The sequence below is a fragment of the Pyrus communis genome, chromosome 17 (assembly GCF_041283825.1).
Source record: "Pyrus communis isolate YQ-2024b chromosome 17, ASM4128382v1, whole genome shotgun sequence".
In the NCBI taxonomy this organism is placed as follows: Eukaryota; Viridiplantae; Streptophyta; class Magnoliopsida; order Rosales; family Rosaceae; genus Pyrus; species Pyrus communis.
Genome location: NC_142581.1, coordinates 20,005,890 through 20,027,415, shown reverse-complemented (window position 1 = coordinate 20,027,415; position 21,526 = coordinate 20,005,890). Strand labels below are relative to the sequence as shown.

The 21,526-nt window shown below is 35.7% G+C and overlaps 2 protein-coding genes across 5 annotated transcripts; both read right to left on the bottom strand.

Moving 5' to 3' along the window:
- Positions 1-1,312: 1,312 nt before the first annotated feature.
- Positions 1,313-8,500, bottom strand: LOC137708616 (putative plastidic glucose transporter 3). Of its 4 annotated transcripts, none has more exons than XM_068447734.2 (15): positions 8,210-8,500; positions 7,466-7,610; positions 7,153-7,255; positions 6,983-7,050; positions 6,765-6,897; positions 6,043-6,142; positions 5,824-5,936; positions 5,588-5,681; positions 4,796-4,949; positions 4,560-4,703; positions 4,367-4,440; positions 4,099-4,187; positions 3,584-3,698; positions 2,566-2,750; positions 1,313-1,565 (listed from the first exon to the last, which is right to left on the bottom strand). In XM_068447734.2, exons 2-14 carry the CDS (start codon positions 7,554-7,556, stop codon positions 2,568-2,570), a joined length of 1,461 nt encoding a protein of 486 aa, XP_068303835.1. In that variant the 5' UTR covers positions 7,557-7,610; positions 8,210-8,500; the 3' UTR covers positions 1,313-1,565; positions 2,566-2,567. The 4 variants fall into 4 exon arrangements, with proteins under 4 accessions (XP_068303835.1, XP_068303834.1, XP_088545231.1 ...); XM_068447733.2 differs by having other exon boundaries at positions 7,153-7,258; positions 8,210-8,402; XM_088689105.1 differs by lacking the exon at positions 8,210-8,500 and adding an exon at positions 7,993-8,155.
- A 2,197-nt stretch (positions 8,501-10,697) lies between these two features.
- LOC137707898 (golgin candidate 5) lies at positions 10,698-20,394 on the bottom strand. The gene is made up of 20 exons (XM_068446838.2): positions 20,134-20,394; positions 19,830-19,984; positions 18,413-19,398; positions 17,415-17,486; positions 16,640-16,714; positions 16,356-16,470; positions 15,303-15,364; positions 15,167-15,214; positions 14,574-14,858; positions 14,430-14,489; positions 14,236-14,319; positions 14,030-14,095; positions 13,853-13,951; positions 13,551-13,769; positions 12,842-12,956; positions 12,535-12,755; positions 12,230-12,289; positions 12,037-12,150; positions 11,149-11,223; positions 10,698-11,047 (listed from the first exon to the last, which is right to left on the bottom strand). Exons 2-20 carry the CDS (start codon positions 19,981-19,983, stop codon positions 11,015-11,017), a joined length of 2,943 nt encoding a protein of 980 aa, XP_068302939.2. The 5' UTR covers position 19,984; positions 20,134-20,394; the 3' UTR covers positions 10,698-11,014.
- Between the last annotated feature and the right edge of the window lie 1,132 nt (positions 20,395-21,526).

Here is a 21,526-nt window from a genome sequence, read left to right as displayed (position 1 = left end):
GGATATGAGGAATTCCTAAAAAAAGGTATTTGACGAAAATCTTTCGATCAATAGATAGGATTTAGTGTTCAATATAGGGGATATGATGATCCATCTGCTCTCTCTCTCTCTCTCTCTCTCTCAAAATAGGGAGGGGGCACATATAACGATATATAAAATATGGGGAGATGGTAAAGGATGCATAGACGACATCTAAGGGGATGCCTATTCTATTCCTCTCTTCTTCTTTTTTCAGATAAATAAAACGTAAGCTGATGAACGTTAATATGCTTGCTCTAATAATCAATTATTTATAAAGAAAATTTACGTTATGTTGTATGAAACATAGCTGTCGATATGTCGGTTCATATTATATTATTTGACATTATTAATATTTTGATTACATAGTTGTTGATATATTTGTCTATTTAAGTGTACCTAGCAAGTAACTAACGTGTGACATTTCTTATTGGTTGACCTAACACAAATTTTCTCAAGCATAATCTCATTTCGCTAAATATTAGGCTCATCAACCAGCTATTTCATGTCTCGTAGAACAGGATCCAGCCTTCTAGATATAGGGTTTAATTAGTTTCAGCATGTAGTTCAATATCCTAGTAAGTAGTATTAGGGTGTTGGATTTTTATCCATGTATTCCGTGTTCAAAACTCTCATTTCCTAAATTATTGTAATAGCTTCAAACTCTCCCCCTTATAATAGTAAAAAGAAATTAAAAAAAAAAAAAAAATACATACATACATACATACATACATACATACATACATACATACATACATACATATATATATAAAGCCGGTTTCATGCCAAAGCAACTCGGAAAAAAGGAAAAAAACCTGAAGGGATCCACCAAGGCCACAAATTCGAATTTTTGAAATTTGATTCAACGGCTAAAGTTATTATAACTTTTAAAATGAGCCCCTATTTGTAACAATTAGATCAAATTTTAAAAACTCAGATTTGTGACCTTGATGGACTTGGTGGAAGGGATCCGGATCCCTTTCCAAAAAAATGCACCAAACTGTTGAAGATCTCAAACCAAAGAAAGTGCACGTAAACATTTAACCAAAAGAAACATCCGTTATATCCATCAGAACACATAATCTTAAGATAGAATCAAAAGATCATTTGTGATTTAAAGCCTTAAATACTATAAAAAAGCGTCTTACGATTATGTTCCTAGAACGTGTATACGGTTAATTATCACTCTTAAGTAGGTCTTAAATTCGACTCTCGTTGATAGACAAATTCAAATCAGAACCAGATTAGTACCCTCCGGAAATCAGGTCAACTATTTCCAAGAATCAAGCCATAATTTTGATGGAACAGTTGTATTATCAATTATTGTGGAAGTCGGGTCCTTCATGTATTACATTGCACGGTAAGTTTCAGTAGGCTCACAAATATTCAAGGAAGAAAACAGCTCTCGTAATTTAAGGCCTTCCAGGGTGCAGGGTGAGCACCTGAAAATTAGTACCCAAACTCCCCAGCTACAGGTTACAACGCGACGATCTTCCAAAGGGAATTCAGGCAGACGTATCCAGACTAGCTTATTGTTCACTATCTCCCTGCAAATCAACACAATACATGAATTCTGAAGAATATAAACACACACCAATCAATAAATAAACTCTGTTTCCACCATCCGGCAAGTTTTCTTTTCGTCTGTAATTTAGTGAGTTTAACTAAAGAAATTTCAGCTAAACCTAAAGTACAGAGATCATTTGGAGGTAGCAGAGCTTCAAGTAGAGAATCAACTTCAAGGTCGTGAAACCAACTCCAATAATTTGACAGCAGATATTGGCAACCTAGACATTTAGTAGAACTTGACAAACTTTTTGTGACCAATCATCTAGTTGGCAAAATAATGGGGACTAATTGGAGATTCAAGACACCTACTCTGAAAGTTAAAATTGCAAAGGAGACTGACGAGACAAAATTCGAAGAGACATAAACTAAAGTATCCCCTTCACTGTACCCTCTCGGAGCTGTAACCCAGACACTTTCTTTTCTAGAATGTCATGTTTTCTGATAGTCTAAAAAATTATTCAGGTAACCGAGGATGTTAAGGAAAAACGGTAACTGGACACTCAACTGAGCATGGCAATACACTAGGGGCAAAAGTGAGTCATGAGTTCCTTCATTAGTAAAAAGGGACTTCAGCTTTGTGTAACATAAATGATCTCTAATTAGTGTTCCCTAGATAATCAAATAAAAAGATATTAGATAAGGTTACTGAAAAAATTAGCCCTCAACTCAGGGGAAATGGAAGCTCAATGAGCAGACAAAAAACCGAACTCCGTCTCATAGCTCTGCCAAAGAAGCAACCAGTAACTACGTCCCTTTAGATCCAAGAAATCCTCAAAATGTAATCCTTACATGATAACTGCTAAAAAGTAATAGTGCATGATACTGAGAAAACAATTATATAATTATAATTCAGGTAACATGAGGGAATACCAACTATCAAATTGCGACTACCTATTGTGAGGTAAACTAAAACCAAGATATGTAACGGGTTGATGTCATAAAAATAAAGACTGCCTCATAAAATAACAAAATAGATACCTTCATTGTGGTGGAACAAGTGCAATTTCAATTTCTTGGAGGGACTTTCCTTTTGTTTCTATTACGTTTCTCTTCACAAAAAGGACGGCCAGTAGACAAAATGTAGCAAAGATTGTATACAGAATTTGTGGCCCGATTTGCTCCAGCAACGGTAAAAACAACAGGCCAACAAAGAAATTTATCACCTGTTGAAGGCACCAAAGTTCATTAGTGCGAGATGGCATTAAAAATTAGAAATTTGTGCAAACACAAGAAGCAATTTCATTGAGACCTCGACATGCAACTCTCAAGAATGGATTCTTACAAGAACAACAGTAACCATGCAGAAAAGGATATTAAATTAATTATGAACAATGGATAATATCCGAATCAACCAATATAATTGCAGCAAACCATAATTATATTAGACTATTAGCGTACTACTTTATCACCCATGCAGTGGCCCAGCCATGATAGTTATTGTGCTGGACTGAACTTCCAAAGAAAAAATAATTGATCTTATTCAATAAACTGTCAGATTTCAGTAGAATCCCCTTAATTCGCATTTTCTAAAGCTAAACCTGTCCTTATGTAAATCCAAAAATTAGGCTAGGATACCAAGACCTTCACCCCTGTTCAATACCTGTTCAAGTTAATTAATTAAAGATGAGAACTTGAGAAGGAATATTATGCATGAATTCTATTGTCATTGTAGATGAAAAAGCACCCTACACTTTATCATTAAGGGAAAAAAAAAATTCATTTGATCGTCAAATTCAATGCACTGTGGATGAGCTGTATACACAAAGATCGTGGGCTGTTTTAGACTGACTGGCCCTGCAGCCATGACAAAGTATTAACACCAGATTATTGCTTTCGTAGATTAAAAGTGATCATCAAGTAGAAAAGTTTTGTCGGATATCACGTTCATAAAAATATGTTTGGTATGTGTGTAGGACAAGTTATCTGTCAGCTCCACAATCATGAAAATAAAAGGTGCAAATGAACCATATCTGGAAGAACAATAGATGACAATTACCCAATGCACGGCCATGCAAACTGCCATTGCTTTTGCCCTAATACGGCCAGGAAGAATTTCTGATAGGAGGAGACCAGGCACTGGACCAGCACCAGTAGCAAACATGAACACAAACCTGCAAAAACCATTACATAATCTAGAATATCATAACAATCATACCCAAAAGCTTCTGTGCAGATTTGCTTTATAATCTCAAAGTCATGTAAATGTGGTATGTGGAAGTATAGATAATTAGATATGCATGCATAATGCATTAAAATAAAAAATCTATGGAGAAATGGCGCATAACATTACAATATGTTATATTCACTCAATTGTGCCAATTTTTTTATAATATTGTTAGGCAGGAATTAAGTTTGAATAGAAAAAGAAGAAAACCAGAATGGCTTACTAAAATGAATTCACTTATACCATTTTGATCATCCCAGTGAAAGACCCATTTTAAATTCCATACTTATTATAACATAGCTTTTCCTCTACTCTACAAACAAGATTAAGGATCACTGACTACTCACAGCAGCATGCCGCCAACAGATAGACTCAATGCTCCAGACCCTGATGTATAAGAACTTGCTCCAGTTACTTGAAGACCCATTGCCACTGCCTAAACCAAGAAATGCACAAAGGGTTAGAAAACATATCATATTTAGTCTACTTGATGAAATCAAGGAGAGAACCTCAGTAGGAGAACATGCAACATTGGTACCACAGATTCCACAAAACAGACATATATTTTAGCTCAAAAGTTTGCATCAAATATTCGGAGTATTTTTAGGAGCCTACCATGCCAGAAAAACTTCCAAGAAGAAGCACCTTTCTTCCAAGCTTATCCATCAATATCATTGCAAGAATTGACCCTAGAACAGTATAAGAAATTGACCAAAAGATAAGAACAGTATGATGAATACATAAGGAAACATATACGCAAATCTCAATTATGGACAAATAAGATGCTTGAGAGTAAACCCAATCATACCCGATAGATTTGCGATTCCAACACATACGTTAGCCAGAGCTGAAGGCACCCCAAAGCTTTTAAAAACAGTTGAAGAGAAATAGAACACAGCATTTATGCCTGTCAGCTGTTGTAAAGCAAAAATGGTAGACCCAATGAAAACCACTGCAAAATATGGAAGCAATAAGGTAATCATGCAGAAGGAAGCACGTATGTCACTTCTGAACAACTCACATACTAATGAGTTGAATATATACTTTTGAAATGTCGGCCAGACAGTAGCTCAGAGAACTTTACTGTCTCTAGTTCATCCCCTCTGTCCGACTTTGACAATTCTGCCATTGCAAATTTAACATGTGCTGCTCCTAAAAGTTTCTCAAATTCAGCTTCGGCTTCAGTACCACGTCCTCTCTGAACCAATCCAAAAACAACTTTTAGCATCAATATATATATAAGAAGCCTTCAATGGGTCAAAAAGAAATGAAGTACACTCATATCTATCTCATACCAAATATTGTAAGGTAAGTAAATGATGAAAGCTCTTAAATCCTTTGGATAATATCACCCAAAAGGCATGTATAATTGGGAGGGAAAAAAACAGCTAAAAAACAAAGATACAGAGGCCTGCTGCACCAAGAAATAATTTGGAGCACTAACATCAAACACTTCCAATACAAAGAGAAAATGAACCTTTTCTGTACTTGCAACAACAGAGAAAAAGAAAGAAAGACAAAAGAAGAAAAGTAAAAAACAAATTTCAAATCCCCCTTTGATCCAGAACTGGATCATGAAGCACAATTATTAATCCAGATCACTGCAGTGCAAAATCTATATATATATATATATATAGTACTATATGCACGTAATAATATGTTAACTTCTTAGATATCAGAAAATAACAAGAACCGAATTTCCCTAAACCTGCATAGAGCTCAACCAATTCAGCAATCAAGACCTCATATAGGACAATTTATATTGAGTCCAAACATGAGATACAAACTTGACCAAATGTTTCAAAGGTTGGGGATTAAGAAATGAGAGCATATAACCTTGAAAAGCCACTGAGGACTCTCTGCACAGAACTCCATGCAAACAGCTAACACTGCAGCAGGAACAGTAGATACCCAAAAACAAACCCGCCACCTATGCATCAATGGTGTTGATGGAAAACAGTATTCTTTAGATAACTGTTGGGAAATACAATAAGATGCTAACATAAGAAAAAATGGATAAAAATTTGAGAAAAAGTTTTCAGGATCTCCATAACCCCATAAGATTATCTTACCAACCCATTATATCCTTGGCTGGGAGTCCAATAAAGAGAGACCCCATAAGTCCAAGACATGTAGAAATTTGTGTGAAGCTCCCAAAAGTACCCCGTACAAAAGCTGGTGAAATCTGCTTATGTGAACAGAGCATACTTAAATACTTAATAAGATTAGATGCAAACTAAGCAATGTCAATTAACAGTTGCAGAGAAAACAACAAATATAATTCATTATACCTCTGACACATAGATAGCAGCAACAGGTGGGCCAATTCCCATCCCAGTACCAACAAATATCCTCCCTAGAAGCATGCCCCATAGACTTTTGGTTGTTGCACTGCAAATTCACATACAAAATTATTTAAAATGACTAATATGGATTGCTATATGAGGAGTTTGTGATATCGATCTTTTCTCTAATTGTATCGGGTGTAAAAAAGTAAAACAAATTTCTTATTTTTGTAAGGGGATACTTTTTTTATCAGGAAAACTTTGAGTGAGAGGTATAAGAAGGAAAAACATGCTAGTTTGGATCATGTAAAATGTGAACATAAGAACAGTTGAAGCAAGAAAGTTATCATTTTGTTGATCTGGAAACCTTTGACTGCAAGGAATAACAGGGAAAAGCATGACAATGTCGGATCATGAAAATGGGGTCATTAGTAATTCATGGTGCCATACTCAGTACTTTGTTTGGGCTATGGGGTTTTGGGGTGGTCATAAACCCTAATGATTTCATTCTGGTGATCATAAGTACTCTCCCTACCCACTAGTGAACCTATCTGGCACAAATCCAAATTGGTTATATAACACTTGATTCTTTAATTCGTCTATGTTCTATTTTCTCTTCACACAATTTCAGTGTGAATCATCCAATTAAGTTTTCACATTACCCAGTTGGGCACACTTAATTTTAAAAAAGGGGTTACGCATGATTGATATTGTGATAACAATGTTACCTCATTGATGCACCGATTATCATCGGCAATGCACACATTTGGAATGCTCTTCGATGCCCAACTCCATCTAGAATCCAACCACTAAATATAGATCCAACAAAAGCACCACCTAAACAGGTACTCACTACTAGACCTTCATTGAAATAGAAACAACAACAGGTAAAATTATGAAATGCATTTAGCTGAGGAAAGATCTGAAATCCAATACCACTTTTTACCCTTCGCCAAAGGATTCCCACTGAAGCCAAGGTCCAAAGAAATGCTATCTAGTGTCTCGTTAACCACTCTGCAGTAGCAAAACCAACAAAGAGTATACTATTGAAGTTAAAGAAACATAAATCAGAAAGGCATAAAAAGAATTCTGAGTTTTCAGGAGTAGGGATATCACCCAAGATGGTAGCCATATAGGAACGAAGAAAGAGCTGCAACAAGCATATGCGGCAAGGAGCGCTTCCATGAAGGGTTTCCAATACCTTTTCCATTCACTAAACCTACTAAAACCCACACAAGGAATCAGCCACAAGCGCAAGTACTTACAGTACCAAATTATTTAAGACTACATTCTAAATTTATTGAAAATCCCACTTGAATGGAACGTCTAAATAATAATGTACAAACCGTGTAAAAGCTAAAGCAATGTAGCACCCCGGAGGTAGAAAAAAACAGAAAACAAAACTGGTGACAGAGCAATCCTTGAGTACCTGCACTTTCTTCTCTATCATAAGCATTGATAGGGTCCTTGGACGCCACACGCTTGTATGCCGAGTAGGCATCGAGATGACGACCCCGCATAGCAAAATTATAGAAACCTTGTCCAAAATTTGACACAGAAAATTGTGCCGCCGGCTGCAAACACCAGACAACACTGACCAATCAAATTTCTAACCAATTCATCATTTATTATATCATATATTGCTAACCAATCTGGAAAACCAAGAGCTGCATTGCCAGATTAACACACAAATCACAGTACAAATTACAAACTTGAGTGATAGAATGTTGTTATATCCGATCCGGGTAGATCACGGACTGAATGTCAAATTTGCACCATCGATTCATCATACAAACAACATTCATGCAGGCACATAAAATATTCAAAAATTCGGCGGAAATGTTAGAAATCAGGATCAAATGCAGAGAGATCCTCTGCTACAGCCAAAGAAAATGAGCTTCAAACTCAAAAAACGGCCGCGTTTTGAAGGCCAGCAACGGAAAGCAGAAAACTCACCATTTTTTAAATAAATAAATAACAAAGAAAAAGTCGAGACAGAGAGAAGTTTCAGCTACATATTGCAGACAGAATTTTCCAGGATTCTCGTGAATCCGACCGTGAGCTACAAAATGCACATATACATATACAAACACATATACGTATGTATACACATGCATTTACATAAGAGAGAGAGAGAGAGAGAGAGAGAGAGAGAGAGAGAGAAATTGAGTACCTGTGTAAAATGCGGAGGTGGAAAACGATCTGACAGCGAGAGGAGAGAGAGATTGAAGAAGACAGAGGAGGAGGAGGTGAAACTGCGCCGGATGTGGGGGAGGTGAAAGGACAAGCAGAGGGACTGTTTATGCGTCAGTGTCAGCTCTGCGACGGAAATCTAAGCGAGCATTTCGAAACCGTCCCGTGTATCCGGAGGGAGGGAGAGGAAAAAAAAAAAAAGGGAGGGGACACGGGGTCCGTGCTAACGTACGCTTGCGGGTGTGCGTGTCAAGTGCTTTTTCATTAATTTAATAAATTTTAAATTAGGAAACTAATGAAAATGATTTGAAAACTTTGAGTTTTAACGATAAAGACAAAATAAAGGGTAAAGTAAATAGTAACAGGATTGATTTTTTAGTGTAAAAATATGATTTTTCGTTAAAGTAAACATTACCATCACTTGAGGCTGGTGAGCAAAAATATTATCGTGTTGAGCGGCGGTGGATCTTGTGTTTTGCAGGTCAAGAACATTTTTGCTCATCATCATAATTATGATGTATGCTCACTATACACCTATCTTTTTAACTAACTCTAGTTAACTTTAATATTAAATGTTTGTGTTTCAAATTTTGAAAAAATAAAAAACTAATTATGGTTAAGTGAAATGGCACAGGTCAGATAATAAGGTGTACGGTGAACATAACATAGTTTATGGTGGTGAGCCAAAATGCACCCTTTGTAGGTCACAACCAAATCTAGTTCCACCAATAGCATGGCGACACTTCACACACAACCAACAACTAAAGTACTGATTCTCCATTTACCTAAGGACAATGTTAGGGAGACCAAATTCTTAAATTAAAATTCACAAATCAAATGATTTGTCACTAATAAGAAATAAGCACGTTAATAAACACTAGAGTGATAATCCATTCATCACTAATCACATCATTTGGTTTACTAAATTTGTTTTAAAAATTTAATCTCTTTAGCATTATCTTTTATCTAATTATATTTCATAAAAAAAAAAAAAAGAAAAAAAAAAAGAGAAATATATTTGAAACATTTATGTCATTCCACTGGAAAGTGTCCTCAGACATCTTTCAATATTAAGAAAAGAAATATAAAGAGATTAAATAATCAAGTCATCCAATGTTTTACTAGATTATCAATTTTGATCGTTAAATAATTAGCTGGAGTGATTAGTTGTTGACATTTAGTTTTACAAATAATTAATTATTTGTAATGACGACATATTGATCATATATCGATGACATAACAATTGTAAAACGATGATATAATCACAACATGCTAAAAACTAACCATTTATGCAATCGAATGTCAAAATTTGATTATTCCAGCTAATTGTCCATAAAAGTAACATTGTTTAGAGATTAAATTGTCATATCATTCGATAATGTTTTAGTTACTCAAAATCTTATTTCCATGAAAGCATATCAAACCATACAACGGGCAAGTGGCCCTCTACTATGATGGTAGAAAGCAGTGTTGCTCATGCACTATGACGTGAGTTTGAACCTTATTTGTTGTACTCAAATATTATTTGATGAAAATGTTTTTTTGAAACAACTTAATCGCAACTAACATTTTTTAACAGCATGTTCAAGACTAGCAAAAACCAAAATTAGTTTTCATTTTATGCTTAAGAGTTAATTTTCACACTTTTTTTTTTACACCTCACATATTTATTTTTTATTTTTGACCGTCAAATCGATTAAAACAAACGAAAACAATTGAAAAATTAAAAGACTTTGTAAAGAAAAGAAGACAAGACATTTTCCTTGGGGTTTTTGCTTTTTCATTCGGTACCACATCTCTGTCGAGATGTCGATTGACGTAGTTAGAAAACCTTGGTGCCATCATTGAAATAACTATATGGGAATTATTATTATTATGATTATGTGTTTGATCAAGATTGCGAAATGTTCACGGAAACTAAGTAATTCAGCTATATTTATCACCTTTAAAAATAAAAAATTTGATCCAAAAAAATACCAAACAGCCCTTTCATTTTTTTTCCAAAATTGACAATAGAAGCAAATTGGCTTATTATAAAATTAAAGAGATCATTTGATAACTATTTCGTTTTCACTTTTTCACTCTGTTGTTAAGTTGAAAACTAGAAACTTGTTTCGTAGTTAATTTGAGTTTTCAATTTTCAAAAAATAAAAAAAAAACTCCAAAACCACTTTTTGAGTTTTCTAAATTTAGCTTTCAGTTTTCAATATTTTTTAAACTGAAAACCGAAAGTTATTACAAAACAAATTTTCAATTTTCAGAAAATTGAAAAACTAAAAACAAAATAATTATCAAACAATATTAAAACTTATTGTGGTGAGAGATTTTACATGCCCGCATAGTGGCCCAAACTTGAGAAGTCACAATTTTTCAAAGGGCCCAAATTCAAAAGGACATGGGAGCTCAAACTTTTGGTTGGGGAGGAAAAGCATGAATGCTGGGTGGGAATAAACACCCGTAGGGCAAAGTGGGGAAAAATAAATCTGAATTCATATTATTTGTGGGTAAATATAGTAACACAAAACTTGAGACCTTATAACCTGGCAAAATCTGACACCAGGATTCATGCTATACAGCAATTCCCCCAAATTACATACATGTTTAACAAGCGCGGGCGCGTATTACGCTTTCGGTAGTTGCTACCGAACTCTTTGGCCAAAACAAAGTTTTAGGACACCCGGAACCCGAGAGTACATCTTTGAACAAACAATTCCCATTCACCCAGTATACATTATATATGACCATGAAGATCATGAATTAGTAGACGAGCGCTATAACGTACCTTTTAGGCTCCAACGGATGAGCTCATTATCTGGATCTGTAGATATACGTGGGCATGTATAATTGTATAACATTAGAAAACAAACATCATGAGTTTTTAGGGGGAGAAAAATCGGACTTCAATCAGCACAATATTACCTTGTTGACAAGCAAGTTTACTTGCTCTCTGTACATCTCCTTCAAGTCCACAATATCCGCACGAAGTTCCTCCAGCTAGGCACACACAGCCACTTTAAAATCAGGACTAGCCGTAGAATATCAATTTTCATGCTTCCCAAATTAAAAGTAGATAAACAGAATAATTGGAAAATGACAATTAAGGAAAGGGAGACGGAATCTTCCCATCGGTGCAACTAGTCATATGTGCTATACTAAGACGGTCTCTCTCTCTCTCTCTCTCTCTCTCTCTCTCTCTCGTTTTCAAAGTTTATAAATCGGATGGAAATTAGGAGACGGAGTGTGAGTCTGAGAGAGTGCTAAAATTTAATTCTAAATCAGTTTTTTTCTATGCACTTTTAATCTATTCCAGCTAGTGCTGCTTCTGTTTTTCTCTTTTAACATTTTATTAAACAGAGAAGTGAAGGTAGCCTCCTTAGACAAACTTAATTGAGTCAAGACTCGTGCTGTATAACTTGGAGAAGGAAAAAAATTAGTTTAGATTGGATAGATGGAGGCTTTATCTAATCTACCATCGCATTTGTTTGCCAAAACAAGTAAATAAAATTGTATATAGTAATAAGCGGTCGATCTCTGTGCCTCTTTTAGGTATTTGGGGAATCCTCCTTAATAAACATAATATTCCTATTATGTTAATGTCAATTGAATTAATGTTATTAGCTGTGAATTTAACTGCTGCTATATTTGATAAACTTGACACCTGAAGAAAACTTATTAACCCATCGATGCACACAGTAGCTACACTTTAAGTTTTAAACGACTTTTTCAAGATCTCTAAAGGAGCATTACATGTCATACACATGAATCATTTAGACAATTTATAGGTAAAAAATTGAAACTTAAATGTACCTCCTCATCGCGTTCGCCCATTAGCTCCAGTGCAGCAGAGTGCCGTCTCCTTAGTGCATCTAGCTCTGCTCGCATACCAGGCAACATGACAGCCTCTGCCCTTAACTTTTCACACTGCAGCAACATGATCAATCTCTAGCTCAGTTATAAGCAAGATACCTCCACACAATAATTAATTCAGATTCAAACTCACCTGTTCTGTCATTTTGACTAACTCCTCAGCAAGAGAATCACGAATAGATTCCATGGATGCCTGAAGTAAAATTGATGAAAAACGTATTAGACAAAACACAGTAACAAGCATTTTCTAGGGGACTTAAGAGTCCATGCTGGTTCCATGCTAGTTCTTTTAGTGTTTTGTTTTTTTCAAGGTGTAACGCCTAAATTAATCTGGAATATTAATTCAGAATATTAATTATCAAAGCAAACAATACTATAACATGCGATGTAGATCTCAGTGACATTATTGTATATGAGGAGCTTGAAATTAATACGCACCAAACGAGACATGTAAGATGCTAGTTCACCCTCCTTCTGACGAAGAGAAGCTTCAAAAGCACTAGGTGTCATGCTCTTCATATAGTACGGACTCATGGTTGCCTCTCCAGCATTTCTCCTCTCAGAGAAACCATCGGATGAGTCTAAAGATGCTTGAAGAAAATAGCTTTCCTCCATGCTCCCCAGGCTGCTAGCACTTGAGAGTTTTCGGCTCAAGCTTCCTGTTAAAAGTAAACAAAATTATAGCATAGCCGACAGACAACTGATGTAACATAATTAATAATTTACATAAGCCAAAGCATCAAACCATTCTCTACAGCTGAATTGTGCCTTGTTATAGTAGTCTGATCAGATACAGTAGCAGAACGGACATGAGCTGTCTTTTCCAACTCTAACCTAGCAGCTTTCTCCTTTTCTACCTCCTGTCAAAATCAAAAGCCTAAGTCAGGAAAGCTAATGATCACCAATGTTATATACTGAACAAGGAACTCAATTTTGTATGCTCAGATTAGTTTCAGATCAACTGCTTCTGCCTTTTACACATTGTTTTTGGTATGAATAACTTTTTTGTTGCATCAAATATGAAATACTAATCATAATTTGTAACCGAAATAAAATACTAATAATAATAAACTATTTCTAACACTATCAGGAGAAGTTCCTGTGTCTTACTGCCTATTTGTTTTAATGGATTCTGTTTCTTACTGCCAAGATTAAAAGATTGCGACTGAGGAGAGGAATAAATCGAACCGAAACAATGGGAGTTCTCTAAACAATTTAAGCACATATGGTTCAACAATTTCTTTTCAGTTTCCTTGCTCGTCACTTCCGATTTTTTTTTTTTTTTTTTTTTGCCAAAGTCACTTCAGAATTTAGATACATCAAATCAACTCTTGCTATTACAAATATTAAATGGAGCAATTTCACTTAACAATCAGACAAATAAATATGAGGAGAGAGGCCACTTTCATAGAATTGAAATACAATATATTTATCAATGAACCAAGAAGCATCACCTGCTGTAGCAGTTCCCTGTGCATCAATGCATCTTGTAAATCTTGCTTATGTTTTCGCCTGAGTTCCCTAATTTCTTCTTCAAGCTGGCTTGCACGGCCTTCTTGAGTGTCAGCTTCCTCCTTTGCTGCAAGGTACTCCTGCCTATTTTCAGCGGCTCTTTGTCTCTCCTTTTCAACAGACTTACTTAACTGGGATTGCTCAGCTCTAAGACATGAAATCTGAGATATATATCCGGTATAAGTTAATGAAATAATGACAAAAATTTGATAATTCCCACTGATACAGCCCATAGAAATCCAACCTGAGCCTCAAGAACATTAATTCTAGATAAGGTTTGAGACAAGCGCTCATTAACAGATCGCTCTCTTTCCTCAGCAGCTGCAGCTTTGGCCTCTGCTTCCTGTAGAAGCATTAAAGATAAATGACCCTATACATATTTCAAATTCTAAATCATAACTTGCCAAGACATTCCACAAACCTGGAGTCGAGAGTTAAGAGACCTCTCAACAGCTGCCCAAGCTTCTGCTCTTCTTGAAGTTGTTTCCTGTTACCAAGGAAACAACAAAGAGTCAAGACTGTAATCAAACTCCAAGAGCCTGACTCTAAGCAAATTAAAGACCCGCATCCAAGGTGCATTAAAATTCTCAAAGTATGCCCTAAAAAAGCATTCAACTCTGCATTCACCTGCATAGCTTCAATCTGCCTAAGAAGAGGCCTAGTAGATTCTGGTACTTGGGTAATCAACTCCTCACATCGGCGCTCACTTGCCTAGAAAAAAACAACATAAATCAAATAAATTGCAATATATTTGCAAAACTTGGAGCCAAAAAAATATATAAGAAGAAAAGTGAACGACAATCAAAGGAAGCTTTACGGACTTGATAACGTTTCTGAAGATCCTCAATGTCCCGGCGAAGCATGTCTTCTCTAAATACTGCCTGAAATTCAATGAACAGGTAACTTAGGCCACAACTTTTGGCAGGTCAGCTTAAACAACCAATGACAATAGACAAGTAAAAAACCTGCTGTTCCTTTCTAGTTAGAGTCTGCCGCAGCTCTTCAAGTGCCTGAACTAGCAAAGCCTCACGTTCCTCACCCTCTTTTAGACGCTTCTCTAGTTCAGATCTGGCTTCATCGTTGGCACGTGCCTCGGCCATAGCTTCTGCCTCCTTGGCAGCAGCCAAAGCATTAGTATAATACTCTTTCTGTAATGCGAGTTCTGTTTGGTGCTTTTCAATGCTTTCCTGCAGCAACTTTTCTGTTGCTGTCTTGTCCTTCTTAATGCTCTCTACTTTATTCTCTTCTACCTGAAGGAAGAACCACATACATAGTACTAATGACAGCCATTTTTGCACCAAAGAACGAAGACCATTCACTAGATGCAAACTAATTATCCATATGTATATTACCATATAAACATAAGAGTGAGAAAAATAATGTTCCTTTGGTTAAATAGTTGATTGTTTCAACCTTGCAGCTTTGAAAGAAAAACGAGGGCTGACCAATTTAAGTGTCATAACATCAATGTCATTTCAAATTCTATGATGACTGAAAGAGTTTACTTTGAAAAATTAAATCAGAGAACCACAATTTTAAAGATTCTAACTTGAATTACCTGAAGTTTAGTATTCAACCCTTTCTTCTCTTCTTCCAACTCTCTGATCTAGTATTCAGTAGAAAAAGATAAGAATAGCTAGCAGTGAAGGATTAAAGAATGAAAAATCAGACAATAAGTAGACCTGCTGGCATACCTGAGCCCTTAATTTCCTAATCTGAGCCTCTTGAGCAGCCTGCTTTTTTGAAAGCTCTTCGCCTGGTACAAAAATTGAATATATGAAGGAATTTTCATAATGATTGAAATATGAAATCTAGTCAGAAGTCCTCTGGTTTAGCAGATAACACACAATATCAATGAATTACACATAATGTCACAGAGAGAGAGAGATGTTCTTAAAGACTCCAGAAAAAGCCAGCTCACTAAAAATTCTTAATGCTTAAGGGCCAAATTCATTTTTGTCTTTCAAATCAATGAAGATGCAATGATTTTCACAATCCATCCCAAGCCTACTTTTTGTCCGATTTGTCATTTGCTCTCTATCTACATTTTATGCAATCATTTCCTCCCTACCCTAAAGCGAAGTAGCCCCTCTCATCCTTCACAACTTTGTTATTTGCTTGCTCCATCGACACAGAATGGAGCCATATTTAGCTAAGAAAAATGATAACCAAACTTACTTGAGCCAATGTCATGAAAGCAACTGTAAACTGCTGTATTATGATTCCTACCCTACACTAAAGCCAAGTAGCCCTTCTCATCCTTACAACTTTGTAGTTTGTTTGCTCCATTGACATGGATCAAGTCATCCATGAAGCAATATCTAACTAAGAAAGAAAAAAATTATTGAAAGCTGTACTTTACCAATCTTACTCAAGAAATATCATGAAAGCAACTGTAGATCATTGGAACAACTCAAAATGCACATAATGACCAATGCAGCAACCTTAACCAAATCACTTTGACCAAGTATCCGAACCGGATTATTATCAGTTTCCCAGAATACTTAACAATAAATTTTTTCTTTGACAAAGACTCCTTCCATAAATTTCCATCTTGTACAAGAAAACTTAATAGAACTGCTATAAGTCATTGACAAATCTGGGAACTAGCAAGAAAACATTTATACCTAAACATAAGCAGACTAGCTTCATATATATTAAAAAAAAAATCCAATACATTTTTGTCAAGAAATATATAGAATATGTAGTAAACTGAACCAAATATGGAGGGAAAATAATATTTTTACCTTCAGCCATAACTTGATTAATTATTTCATCTTTTTCCTTCAGAAGAGCAGCTGCGTCACTTTTCTTATTCTGCTCCCGCCTAAGTGTGTCCCTTTCCTTAGTAAGAGCATAAACCTGAAATCATACAAAGGAATATAAAATATCAATTCAATACAATAGCAGTAAGGATTTAAACAAACAATAAAAAATCCAAGTTAGCATATGATCAAAAACATAGTGCGCACAGTTAACAGTTAGATCAATCCCAGCACAACTTTAAACAAGAATTTTTTGGAAGAACTACCTTCCTTTCAAGTGTTGCAACCCTTTGATGATATTCCTCTCGCAGAGACTCAACTTCTGCATCACTGGATTTTCTCTGTCCAATTACTTTCACCAGTTAAAATGTGAAAACCTATAATAAACGTACTTTATTACAATGCAAAACTGCAAGGGTAATAAAGCAATTCAAGGGGGAAAAATAATAAATTGATAATGACAAGGTGAACCAGTCAGCCATGGTTGGTTTCAAGAAAGACTAGAAGTTTGTCTAAACATCAAATGTATAAATAAGGACAACCATCAGATTGTATGTGCAAACTGGTAACTTATAATTCCATAACATGATAAATTACACTGAAAATGATAAAGCATCATGAATGATTCCCACTACACAAAATGAATAATCAAAATAAAATATACGCATTCAAGTTTCATTTACATAAAAATAAATAAATCACAAATGATAGAATAATGCATTTAAATTTTAAAATAATAAATCAACATAAGTAATGATACGAAGAATTAGCATAATGTGGCTGATATAATTTCGCCCATATTTTTTCAATAAATGCTTCAGTGACAAGCAATGGGAAAACTGCCTGTGTCTGAGAATTTCCCAAATTGGCCTTATTTGCGGACAAACAAATGTGAAGAGAAGGCTATATATGGAAGATGGTAGCGAATACAAGTGCATCATACACCAAGTGTGAACAAATCAAAGTAAAAATATACATGAACAAGTCATTATCAAATGTACCCAAAATAACAAAGAATGAAAAATGTACAAATACACATACTTTCAAATCCTCAATCACTGCTTTTAATTGCTCATTTTCGTTCATAAACTTTGCAATCTCATCAGCTTTTGCCTGGAAAAGCAATCAAATATATTAGATGTCAGAACAGAAGACAAATAATGAAATGAACATGAACAATGAAACATAAATGCACCAAGAGAACCACAATGGATAGACAGCATAAGAAATTTTATTATTGTTTTTGTATTTTTAGGTACCTTATCTAGTTCCCATATACACAAATGGATAATGTTTCTTTTTCCTAAATCAACACAGACACGTAACCTGAAAATGCGAGGTTTTCAGGTTAACTATCCAACTTTCATAAACACACACACACACACACACATATATATATAGGATTAGGATCCCGGGACATAGGTTTTTAACACCCATTTTGTAGGGCCCACTTTGTAATGTATTTCAACGACATGAAATGTCTATATTTTAGTACATCATCATAGATCATCCTTGCAAAAAATTAGACAAATCCAAAACAGTTACACATTCAATTGTAATGAAGAAAATGGCCGAATACGGTTCTACAAACAAACGCTAAATTTAATCCAACGGTCATATGGTTTCAGATTTGGGTAATTTTTGGCAGACGTGATCTTTGAGGGAAGACCTAAAAGATAGACGATTCGGATCATTGAAATACATTATGGAGTGGACACATTACGGAGTGGGCCCCACAAAAATGTGTGCCAAAATGTGCGTCAAAAGCGTGTGTCACTAGATCGAATGAAATGAAGAGGATCAAAGGAAAGAACTAAACAGGGGGTGTGTGGATGGAAAAAAGGGGTGTGTGGATAGCACCACCCTATATATATATATATAGACACTAGACACCACTAATATATTAAAATAGATTTAGTCAAGAAGTTCAGCAGCGGTGTCTGAAGTGTCTATCCACTAAACTGACAGTAACAATAAACAAATGGTTAAAGGATTAAAAGCTCTCAAATAAGATGCTACGTATTCATTTCATTGTGTACCTGAGCTTGTCTTGCAGCTCCTTGCAATGCAGCTTCCATCATTTTCATCTCCATCTTTACCTTCTCCAATTCAATCAAAGCATCTGAAGAGCCAGATGCATTTTCTCCCGAGCTCAAATGCTGCTCTTTAACGTCAGCTTCATTATCATCAGCTCGTTGATCAACTTCAGGTTCCTCAACAACAGCATTTTGCTCTTTCAAAACCAATTCAGAAACTGTATCCAAAGCATCATCAGAAGGATGCACATCGGGTAGTTGATTAGTAGAAGATCTACCAACACTGTGAATCTCCTCCGTTGAGAAGGAGGGCTCATCCAAACCTCTAGGCTGACTATCAGTCGATGACTCAGCTTCGACTGGAGAAATCATATCAACATTCTCTTCAACCTGCGTCATATGTCCATCCTTCTCTACTTGTGGTCTATGTTCATCCAACTTCTCATGCACATCGACTACACCATGTGCCTCACCCAGCAGAGCAGTACTAGTTTCCTCAACTTGATCCGCATCAACAGATCCTGACTTTTCCTGCGATGATTCTGAACTTTCTGAGGGTCCCACCATAGAAATCGTGTTGTGTTCTTGAGAATCAACAGAATCTGATGGGCCAGAATTCTTAACAGTGGATTCAGGTTGTTCAACTGCCACTGAAGAAGACTCAGATTCAGATTTTTCAGACTCTGCTATCACAGTCTTTGTTTCCCCCACAACCGTAACAGGGTTATCATCTTTTTCTTCCTTGACAACTTCATTTTCCTCTTTAGCAGCCGTCTGTTCAGTTGTAGATTGTTGCAAAGTTTCAGCTTTGGCCCCTTCTTTCTCCTCAACCGTAGATGTTAGCTGTAGAGATTCAGTTTCCCCAGGTGATTTGTCAACCTTAGGTGGAAACTCAGAAGACCCGGCTTTCTCTGATGATTCAACATTACTTTCCTCATCTTGTTGCCCCATAAAAGACATAATCCTTTCAGTAGATGAAGGCCATAATCCTGAATATGTCATACATATAGAGAGGATATCACGTTTCAATTTCCGTCCAAAATAGAGACTCAGAGAACATAAATAGCTACCGAATAATTTTCAAGTATTTAAAATCTCTTTTAGCCGCTTATAGTGTACACGACTTCCAACCAAAAACAAAACCCATCTCCTAGAAACGCACTGGGAGAAATCACAATTTACCATTAACCGAAAATGCAATCCATATAAGCCCTAAAGACGGCATTCTTTCCTTTTGGTTTGATTGAGCAAAGCAGTTTTAAGTTGCTTAACACGAACCATGACACCATTTTACTCAGTGAAGCATAGAATGTAGCTCATTTTTCAACCCGATAAGCAATATCATAATACTCATGTAACAAGATACAGAAAAATAGATAAAGTGAGACAAATATGAACAATGTGTGAGATTGAGAAGTACCTTCATTGCCGGATTCGGCTTTCTCTCTGTCTTCGAACCCGAGGGCGCTATCGAAATTCTTCTCGATGTTCTTAACGCTCTCCTGGAGCTTATTCACGGCCCCGGCGAGATCGGGAAAGTTCCCCAAAGACACTTTCCCACTGAACCACGCCATTCTGTAAACAAAAACGAACAAATCAGATTCAGATTCAATTTCGAAAAACCAAACAAACAAAAACCGATCGGAATTGAAACAAAATATAAAGAATGATCAGGATCCGATTCGAAACGGGTGGAATCGGAGAGGAGCGGAAGAGAAATGAACCTGGTTGTGGGGGTCAGATTAATGCCGGCGGCTTTGGGGATCAAATCATGGCGGATGCTTCGTTGAGCTGAAGGAAGAAGCTTCTCTGTGATTTGCGTCTAGTTTCCGAACCGGTGAAGTGAGAGAGAGACAGGGAGATAGAGAGAGTTAATCCGAATTCTGATTGCTCGTAAAAACTAGAAATTCGAAGTACTCTGAGTTTGACAAGGTACAAGCCGTTTTTTCATTAAACTAAAAGTAAAAAGAATTCCTTTTGAAGGAAAAAAAATTTTTAATATTGGGATTTGACTTATCCCACAACCTTAATAATTTTGTTTATTGATTTTTTTAATTCATTTGATTAGATAGATGAAATTTGAAAATGTATTGAGAAATAAAAATAAGTGTATGGATTATATGTTCACGCCTCTTGATTTCTTTAATTTTGTTCAATATAAAGATAAAAAAAATGAATATGAATGTGCATAGAAATAAAAGAGTGCAAAAGCCCACATCTTTTTAACTTTGAATGAGGGTCATCTCTAGATCCTCTTTGTCAGAATCTCGAGAATCTTTTAATCGTGTCCATTTATTGTACATGATGCGGTCAGAAATCATTTTAAAAGTTTTATTTAAAATTGAACACAAATAGTATCTGATGAAAACTGACCGCACGATTTATAATGAACAGATACGATTAAAGAATCATTTGAATCCTCACAAGGAGGATCCTTATTCTATAACTTTATACTTCAAAGAAATGGAGCTTTATATTTAGAGACAAAAAATTTCACTATATTACAAAAAACTCCACTAGTTTTTAAACATGTCACGAGGAGACAAAAACATAAATATAATTGAAGCCCAGCCTACCCCAAAAAAATGAAAACAATGTTTTAAAATACCAATCATACCCCTAAGGCTTTAGGGCTGTTAATATAACCCAACTCTCACAACTCCAACAAAATTAATATATGCCACAAGCTCAACCCATCATCGACTATTTCTACATAATTAGTTTTGAAACTATATATAAAATTAGTTTGTATCTTTTATTATTAGAATCAGTTCAACCTGTCATCGACCTTTTTTTCATAATCGGTTTAACCAGTCTTCGACCATTTTTGTAGAATCAGTTCAATCCGTCCTTAACCATTTTTGCCAAGGTTCTAAAATACGCTAGGCGCTAGTCGGGCGGTAGGATGGGGCCTCGCGCCTAGGTGGCTAGGTGGGGATCTAGGTGGATTAGGCAGATTTAAGTAAATTTATTATATTTATATCTATCTATATACATATACATATACATATACATATACATATATATATATATATAAAAGGAGAGAAGGCCAAAATGATGAAACATTTTGAAAACCCTAAAATACCCTTTTGTCTTCTTCACAACCAAAACAAATAT

What these genes read in the sequence shown, in the direction of transcription:
- LOC137708616 (XM_088689104.1), bottom strand. An exon ending in TGGGAATCCTTTGGCGAAGG is followed by an intron (nt 6,898 to 6,982) that starts GTAAAAAGTGGT and finishes ATTTCAATGAAG; the next exon opens with GTCTAGTAGTGAGTACCTGT. An exon ending in TCTGTTGGCGGCATGCTGCT is followed by an intron (nt 3,699 to 4,098) that starts GTGAGTAGTCAG and finishes TGGTTTTTGCAG; the next exon opens with GTTTGTGTTCATGTTTGCTA.
- LOC137707898 (XM_068446838.2), bottom strand. Translation starts at nt 19,983, where the DNA reads ATGGCGTGGTTCAGTGGGAAAGTGTCTTTGGGGAACTTTCCCGATCTC. An exon ending in AGCCGAATCCGGCAATGAAG is followed by an intron (nt 19,399 to 19,829) that starts GTACTTCTCAAT and finishes TGACATATTCAG; the next exon opens with GATTATGGCCTTCATCTACT. An exon ending in ACAGGGAACTGCTACAGCAG is followed by an intron (nt 12,957 to 13,550) that starts GTGATGCTTCTT and finishes TGATTTTGACAG; the next exon opens with GAGGTAGAAAAGGAGAAAGC.